The sequence below is a fragment of the Ictalurus furcatus genome, chromosome 12 (assembly GCF_023375685.1).
Source record: "Ictalurus furcatus strain D&B chromosome 12, Billie_1.0, whole genome shotgun sequence".
NCBI lineage: Eukaryota > Metazoa > Chordata > Actinopteri > Siluriformes > Ictaluridae > Ictalurus > Ictalurus furcatus.
Genome location: NC_071266.1, coordinates 14,476,166 through 14,485,750, shown reverse-complemented (window position 1 = coordinate 14,485,750; position 9,585 = coordinate 14,476,166). Strand labels below are relative to the sequence as shown.

Here is a 9,585-nt window from a genome sequence, read left to right as displayed (position 1 = left end):
TTTCACTCTCTCTCTCTCTGACTCTCTCTTTTTCCATTTTCACTTCCTGCTCTCAGGCCATCCCCCCATCATTCTTCCTTTTCCATGCGGAACCGCGCGCGCGCACGTAGGCTGCAATTTCACGCTTTTCTCCACAGAACAAACTTCTCGCTTTGGCACTCCTATTTGCTGTGTATACATGTAGAGAGTACACTTTTATCCTCCTATGTGTATGAGAACAAATATAACAGTCTACTGCAGCATTAAATAATAACTGCTATGTCCATGAGACTAAATTAATTACTCATGCATTAGGTTATGTCATATAATTTTGTTCATTCTGATATTTTCATAAATGTCCAAAAACAACAACAACACCCTGAAGCGAAAGTACAATGTTTCTCTGACAGGTTTGTACTGTAGTCCGGATCCACGCGCATGCTCAGATCCACGCCTGCTGTTCCATGTGACTCTGCGCCTCGGTAAAATGGCCGTGTCTCGCGGAGCCTCGTGCTGGTTAGATCGGATTCTCGCTCCTACTCTCCTTCTGTAACAGAGGCACTGTGCACACATTTTGTGCCCGTTCAATTCATTCCTGGGGTCCTCATTTATATTAATCACGTAACTTTTTTTTTTTTACTTAGAAACTGGAAAGAAGACCGGGTCCGGTCTGGAGGTAGGGGTGGGGAGGAATGATCCAGGACACAGCTACATTGTTAAAATAATTTTATTTATATCCAGTGCTGTTTGGAGCTCGATTGTGAGAACTACCTCCTTTTAAAAGAGAGGGAGAGGGAAAGAGCGAGTGTGTGTGTGTGTGTGTGTGTGTGTGTGTGTGTGTGTGAGCGAGCGAGAGAGAGAGAGAGAGAGGGGAATAATGGCCGCTCAGGTCGCTGCGCTCAGCCCGAGCCCAGCCGCCGAACTGAAGAAACCGGACAGAGACGCGCAGGAAGACTCGATACCGGGAGAGACACAGCAGGAAATCAAGGATAACGGCGGCTCTCCTGGACAGAAAGAGCTCCAGGACGGCACGGAGGTAGCTAATGCACCGGGAGGAAGAAGAGGAGGAGGCGGTGGAGGAGGAGGAGGAGGCGGAGGAGGGGACCCTGACATGAAAAACGGCAACGACAATTCGTCCCGGATGAACAACAGTAATAATAACAACCAGAACGATCTAGACGCTAACAGTCACCCAGGCATTGCTCATCACCACCCGAGTGTTTTCCCTCCACCACCATACGGCTGCAACCAGCACTACAACCGGGGCCCTTTTCATCAACATGGCGGACAACAAAGCCCTGGCATGGCACCGGGCAGTATAATGGAGCCTTATCCGACAAACTCACACGATCACGGCTTCCCCAACCACTACAACAACTATGGGCCATTCCCAAATCGGACTCAATATCAGGGCCAAGGATATGGCATGAATTCCCCGCGCACTAACCAGGCGAGTCAGCCAGGCAAGCAGCAGCAGCAACCAGGAGGAACTCTTATGGCGGGTTCGTATAATAATCAGAGGTATAACATGAGCAACCCTCAGCCAACCCCGACCCCAACTTTAAACCAGCTTCTGACATCACCCAGCGCCACCAGAGGCTACCAGAATTACCCACAGAATGACTATAACAGTCAGGACGGGACGAGTAAAGGAGCAGGGGACATGGGCAGCACTAATCACTATGGAGGGGGTCATCCGCCCTGGCAACAAAGAGGCCATCACGCGCCCCCCATGAGCCCGGGGAACACTGCACACGCGCTCAACAGGAACCAGGTAAACTTTGTTCAACTCAAACTTTAGGCGTGAGCACGCGCTCGCTGAGAGCTGTAGTGCTGTTATAGGAAACAAACTGCTGCTACGGACCTGCCATTGTTTCTCTACGTCTTCTCTAAAATGGCTGCCTTTCTCTTCTCCTCCCTCGCAGTAGTGTGTATGAGAGGTTTTGTTTGGAGGTTTTTATATATATATATATATATATATATATATATATATATATATATATATATATATATATATATATATACCTCCCTCCTGAACTATACCAGTGTAGTGTCCACTTCTGATGATTGTGGTGTAGCAGGGATTAAGTTGAGAGTGGGCATGGTGATGATGGACTTCTTCACGCGTGAAAACAAGTGTTTTCCTCAAGCAGAAGTCTGGGGATGGGAATGCAGCAAAAAAAAAAAAAAAAAAAAAGGGCTGCGCACTTCTGTCCTGTTTTCTTACTGCAGTAGATAGAGCGATGCAATGTAAATCATTCAAATACAAAATAACAGTACTCTACTGTAGGCTTTTCCCCACCTTCTGTGCGTGTGTGCTAGGGTGTTTGATGGTGTGTAATAAGTGCAGTGTGTTTGATATCTCACACACAGGGTCATTGCAGTTGTTTACAGCATGCACGTGGGCGGTCACACTGCTGCATGTGGATGCCATTTCGTGTTGATTTGTGTGTAAAATTGTGCCTTGTACACGTGTAAGGGTCGAGCATGTGTCTGTTTCAGTGAGGTTGACGTGCACAGTGTTGTGTGTTTCGTGCTGGTAAACAGGTCAGTGATGTGAGCAGGAGCAGGCTGCTTTGCTTTGGGATTTGAATTATGGAGGTAAAATACTTCTGTCAAAGCCAGGACACAGTTGGTCTTGGGTTGACACGCAAGCTGAAATCTGATTGGCTGCCTGTCTTCTCCTGGCCATGTATAATTGTATCTAATGTAATGCTGCAAAGAGTCCTGCTGACGCGCTGCTGCACTTCAGCTGTGTGTGTGTGTCCGTGTCCAGGATGTACCCCATTACTCCTTGAATTGAAATGCTCTTCTCCATATGAATTATCTGTGTAAGCAGGTATAGGCCTATATAAAAGTATATGCAGTGGTATATATTTAGTCCATCCTTGGATCAGGGGCATGCATGACATGTTTCAACAAACACTTTAGCACTGTATCTTGTATAGCTATTTCTCTTTACATTTAGTTCAGTGTCTAATGACTTATTTGGATTGGATTAGTTTATTACACATTTTTTTAACACGCCTCGTCAGTGTTAACTTTCTGTGAACACAGATGTTTGCGTCACGCGCTCATATGATCATGCTCAACAATGAAATAATTTACAATATGAATTTATTAGCATTTAACATTGCATATTTAATAATGTGGCAGTGATGCAACTAGTTATTATTTATAGAAAAGTTGAAGAAAGTTGAAATGTGAATATAAAGTAATGTTTTATACCTGTGACTGTCATTATAATGGCTCCTTTAATCCGAATGCAGGAACTCACTTTTCTTTCCCAGGTAGCGTGTGAAGTCAAAGCATTGCCAAGTATAAGGTAGAATGCCTCTTCTAAAACATCAGGGTTTTTTGTTTCTTTACTCTGGTAGTATTTAATATCTTGGGAAACGGCACTGATGCGCACTCTACAAAAATAAATACAACATTCAAACACCCCCAAACCCCATCCCCTCCAACACGAGCCGACATTTGCATAGAAACTCACAGGCGTGTGTATCTGGATTAAACTGATCAGACTAGTGCCAAGTTTGGTGCAAAACAGTAAATTAAGCAAGTTAATTTAGCCTGAAAATTTCTCAAAGGACAAAAGACAAACACCAACATGGGTGATGATGATGGAAATAAAATCATAGAGGAGCTTCTGTACAATAAGAAACATCCCCAGGACCCCATGTACATTTAGGAGCTTTTCACACTGCCAGTTTAGTCTGAAACAGTGCACGGTCTGCATGAAAAATTGGTAATATGAAAGCTGTCATGCGGAACGGGAAGAGCACCACAGTACCACACCTGAGACTACCTGAAGGAGGTAGTCAGAGTTCGGTTGTGATGATGTAAGATGAGCGCAAGTGAGTCTGAAACCAGAAAACGTAACCGCCACCTAAATCTCGTCCAAATAGGGCTTATGTTTCCACTGATTCTGTGCACTCTTTGATCACGTTACGTATATAGTAGTGTCTTTTGGGAAGTGTTTTATAAATTTTAATTGGTTGAGATTAGTGTCCAGTCATAGGAAAACCTACGAATAACTAAAGCAGGCTGTTGGAAATTTCTCAGACTGAAACAATGCACTGTGCTCTAACAGGCTGCTTTGAGAGTGTACAAGGCAATTTTTGGTTAAAATAAAATAATAATTTGGACAAATGACAAGTTTATTTAGCTAGCCTGCTGGGTAAATTTGAGTGTGATTAGGTAGCCAAAATTAATTGACTAGGTTAAAAAGTGTTCGCTAACAAACATGTCTTCTCATGTTATTTTCAGTCCACATGTTTAACTGCACAGTGGTTATTTGACAGCATTGCACTGCACGTTTTCTCGGTCTTGTCAGTGTTGCCATGTACTTGTGTGTCTCTGATTCGCAAAAGATCATCCATCATCCATGCACACTGAGTAATCCAGCTAATAAAAACATTCAGATGGTTCGTGCCTTGGCTGATGTGTGTAGTGCGGCAGGTGGAGAGATTCACAAGCGTGTGTTGGTTATAACATTGAGGTACGTCACACGAGTAAAGTACATTACATTTAAACATGCACACCAATGGGAAAACTTCTTCTGTTGTGCAAAAATCAATGTGTTTTATTTATAAATATTAGTGTAGCTACTTCATTACCTTGGCTTGTGTAGAGTTGCAGTGGAGAAGAGCAGGTGTGTTTAAATTCGGAAATGCTCTTCTTTACAGCTGTTTTTATTGTCAAAGACCGATAGTGGCTTATTTTCACTCACATAGGGTCGTCTCTAGACTAGAGGTATTCAAACTTTCAAGCCCTTACTCCCTCAAAAAAAAACCCAGTGAAATGATTGCCTATTATTAACTGGAAAATAAAATTCAATAAAGTCTTCTAATACAGTAGAATATTGGAGGGAGGTAAACACCGTGAACAGTAAGAAACATAACAGTACATCTTCGGTCTTATCCTTTTAGAAATATCTGGTCTGATGTCCCTCGTGAACCCAGAATGGTTTGTCACCATCCAATTATAATTTTTATCAGCACTGTTTGTGAAGTGTTAAATTTTACATTTTATTGCAGGCATGTTTAATTTTTTTTTGGTGAAAATGTTCAGCCTTTTTTCTCTTTTGGACAAAACAAGGAGTTTTTAACTATTTTTGAACAAAATATTCCAGTGGCCTCCCTAATAAGTATAGTCAACTTATGTTTTATATACTTGTTTATTAATCGTTATGTCAGACACACATTGATAGACTTTATCTAGCATTCATAATAAATGTTTAAAAAAATTCCATATTGTGACAAGAAGCAAGAGTGCCGCATCCGCGCGTCTTTTTATTGTAAAGTTAAAGCACCTGTGCAGCTGTCAGTCATTCCAGATTCACATGCCGATTGACTCATCAGCTGTTTTTATTAGAGGGGAAAAAAGTTCTTTATTTTGGCATACTTTCACCGTCCATTGTTAAAATGCAATGTTTCTATGCAGGTCCTAGGCCGTTTTCACCCCAGGCTCATTTGAAGTTTGTTTCGACATGTATGAACGCGGCAATTGCGCTCGGATCTGCACCAAAACAATCTCTGGAGTGGTTTGCTTGTGGTGAGAAAGCAATCCGACACAATGAACCAACCTGTATAGCAATGCATGATGAGAACTTCGTTACCTAAAAAGCACGTTTGTTTTGCTAATGACTCCCAACATGAATTGTGGTTTAACTTGGACTAAAGACGAGGTAAAATGCCTCATTGAAATTTGGTCTGACGAACATATTTCTGAATAACTTTCAAAAACGGATAAAAACACAGGTTTACAAGGTGTTTAGAGAGTGTCTCAAGGATATGGGCTTTAATCGCCCTGTGGAACATCGATTGCCACTCAAACCATTATAATAACTACAGCTAAAAAGAAAGCCACAATTAGCTCATGGAGCTGCTGTCTATCCATCGTGACGGTCGACTGCTACGAGCGGAACCCCTGGAACATAAACAGGCACACTCTGACCAAAGAGAGGACGCTTACTCACATGTGACTTGCGTCACAAAACACATTTAGGTATGCTTTGAAATGCTGCCTTGTGAACGCAAACCGAGCCAAGGAGAACATGCGACGTTGTTACAGTTTAAGTCCCCGTTTCAGAACAAAGCACAGAACTACAGGTCTAAAAATGCCATTAAACGGTCATTTATATATATATATATATATATATATATATATTTTGTTGTTTCATCAAGTGTGAGTAAATGTCTTGTATCTGACCTGTACCTGACTGGTATTGGTATTGATGCATCCATGGTTTTTACTTTCCTCTCCTTTCAGATGTGTACTTGTGTGGTGGCTGAAAAAGTTAAGCACAATTAGCTAACCTATGCAAAAAGCTGCACAGTCAGATGACCGCAGGAGTAGCACTATAGATTTTATTGATTATTTCGAGTGTTGAATGGTTTTGTTGGAAAAATGCTGTCTGATGGCTAAATAAATGCATTAGTATTTGCTGGTATTTTTGGGTTTGATTTTAAAAGTGAGTGGCCACAGGTTGTTTCTGCCAGTTTTGGCAGCCCATCTACTGGAGAAAAATGATCACACATGGTCAGGGAAAACTTCCAGGTGTGAACATCTTGTCTGCCCACTTGTGATTGGATCACCCAAGACACGTGTGTGAGCAGAGCCTGAGACAGCATGCGAATTATACTAGCTGGCTAGCAACTCATTAGTTAAACCTAGTGCGCACTCGTAGCCCCGAATGCAAAGTCTAATGCTTGCCGACTCGTGTAGTGTGAACAGTTCAGTGTCATGAGCGGAAGTCAATTTCATCTGCCCTCAGGCGCAGCAGATCCCTGAACCCAGTTTATCATCCATCTATGTACTTAAAAAGACAAGAACAGAATGTGAGCACCATCATTTCTGTAAGAAATTATTTAGAATGTCATGTTTGTTCGGAGCAGCAAAAGTAAAAACATGATGTGATTCTCAGCAGTGCACAGTGTAAAAAAACAACAAACAAACAAACAAACAAAAAAAAAGCTACTTTTTTTTTTGCACTGTTTCTCCAGTTCTTTTTCTTGAACAGACAACCCTCTCTGCCTGTGTACATAACCAATTTTCTACAAATTTTCACTTATTTGGGTTTTTTTCCCCCCTGTACAAAATAGTGACACAAGTTATACCTCTTGTCACTTGTGTATACTCCTGCTTTACATATACAACACTGCACTAGCAATTTACCTCCAAGTAACAGCTGATTGCAGCATCTGACTGATGAAAATTGTCAGTAATGCGAATAAAGATTTTAGGAGGCTAAAAATTCTGCTGATATTTGTTAATGATTAAGAAGATGCCAACAGTAGGCTTGTGAGATTGTGTGCAGTATAGCATTGCCCTATCATGCAACCGACTAACTTGCTTCGTGTTTCGCTGAAATGACGTAACATGCACACATGTTTTAAATGCATCTAGCCACGCCCCTTCTTTTCCCACCTGCTGCAAAAGGACCCTGATCTCACACACTGGCTGCAGCAGACAGTCTCCAAAGCTACAAGAGATATGGTCATCAATCAGCGATAGTTAGGAGTAACCATAGGAAAATTTACATTTTGCACACAATCTCACAAGCCTAAAGTACACCTTGCGTCATTACAACAGAAAAAAAAAAAAAACATACCGGGAACGTGGTTACAGGTCGGCTGTAGCTGCTAGTGTCTAGAATTAGCATTAGTTTTTTTGTTATTATTTGCCCATTAGCAAGATCGGCAATGTTCACAAAACTGAAGTATATACTAAATAAACGTAATGAGTTATTAGCTGTAACTATACTCATTATGAAATGACAAACTAAATGTGCGTGTGTTCAGTGTTGAGCATTAGCAGGATTGAATTCTCGTTGAATGAAGTCGCCTCAATAAACAACAATGTTTTATTTCTTTAAATCTCTTTTCATGATTTGTGATCGAAGACCATCACGATGTTATCTGTTCAGCAGCACCGACATGGGAAGCTAAGACACATCAGAGAAAAATCTTTTGTTGCTGTGCTCCGAAGTCAGACAGCAGGTTATTAAAGTACAAAAAAATAGGTTAAAAATAGGTGAAAAGGAAACGTGTATCACAAGATAAAACACACTTTATTTTTGTCAATCTTAATGCTGCAGACACCATGTTTATCCAAAGACATTTAAATAGTCTGACTCGATAGCCTTCACAATAGTTAGAATCTATCAGCGATGCTATCGTCTGTCGTCCTGAGCACAACCAATAGTTTCAGAAGAAAACCAGCCTTTACTGATAATCATCAGTTCAAACAGTAGAAACTACAGGGATGTATTTGTGCCAATCACTGAAAAGAAAACCTTGAGTTCTGTTGATGGCTTATAACTTTGTGAAAAAGTTCATAAGCAGTGCTGTATTAAGATTTATCCACATTCACAGAGCACCTCTAACCTGACCTGATGTGTTAAACGGTTGCTGGCTGTTTGTAGTCACACAACACACACGATTCGAATCAATATCCTCTTGCCTATAAATATGCTGTGATATTGAGAGCGCTCTCTCTCAGCCACCTCAGGCTTATCTTCTTATTACTTACAAATGCTGAAAATTGAACATATAGGCTTGGTGTGTGAATTGTTGCCTAAAAGACTTGTTGTAAATTGAGTAAGTCCGTTCTCATAACCTAAACTATATGCAGATTTGGAGGTCTGTATGATTTCAGCTTGCACTCCTGCCCTGTGGTGATTGGGACAGAATAACCTTCTGAGCAGTACAGCATTAGATTGATTGATTGAAATAATCCAGATAAGGCATCTATCAGGAATCGTATGTAACAACCAAGTAATGCAACACAATAGGGCATGCTTCTGTTGGAAAATCAATAGTGTGGTGGTGTGATGTGTGCTGATGTGAAGCGGAGTTGTTTGTCTTTCTTTTTTTTTTTTTTTTTTAAATTAACGAGTGACGCATCATACTTCTAAACTTTTTATAGTAGTGTTTAATGTTGCAGAAGTTTCCACTAATGTTATAACAGCTATAAACAGTCGTCACCTCACCTGCTTCTGTTTTTCTTTCTTGACATTTCTGTATTGAGAAACTATAAAGCCCCAAAACTCCTGAAGACTATCCCATGGTGGAAAACTTGCTGTTACAAAGTGCTGACAGTGGAGACTCCCTCCATAAATGTTAAATAAACGTCTTACAGAAAACTATATCAATGATTGTACATCTACGTCTTTAAAAAAAAAACAAAAAAAAAAAACAGCATATTAAAAAAATTTTTTTTGTTTTTTTAGTGTTTGATTATGTGAAGCATCTGCTGTAGGTGTCCCTGTGAATGAGCTGTTACTATAGAAACGATAACGTATTGGAACAATTGATTTAATTATAAGCCTTGCTGTCAGAGCTGTGCCATGGTTCTGACCAATCAGAATAAAAAAAAATTCAGCAGTGCTATAATATATTGCAGATTTAATGAACGTTCATGAAGCTGGAACACTGATTTAAAGCAGAAGTTTGTAATAGATTGATGTGAAATTATAGTTGCAGTCAACATTGAGAGGACATGGACATAAACTTATTTTAAGCAGTAGTGTGGGTTTGAAGAGTCAGTGAGACAAAGAGGCGAGAACATGTGCATTTACACTTGTCAAGGACATCTCCAGTT

At 40.6% G+C, this 9,585-nt stretch overlaps 1 protein-coding gene across 1 annotated transcript in view; it reads left to right on the top strand.

Annotated features, from left to right (window-relative positions):
* Positions 1-470: 470 nt before the first annotated feature.
* Positions 471-9,585, top strand: part of arid1ab (AT rich interactive domain 1Ab (SWI-like)) — a 75,230-nt gene continuing 66,115 nt past the window's right edge. Inside the window, exon 1 of the mRNA XM_053638717.1 lies at positions 471-1,753. Within this exon, the coding sequence (XP_053494692.1) occupies positions 857-1,753 (897 nt within the window). The 5' untranslated portion in view covers positions 471-856. The remainder of the gene's footprint in view (positions 1,754-9,585) is intronic.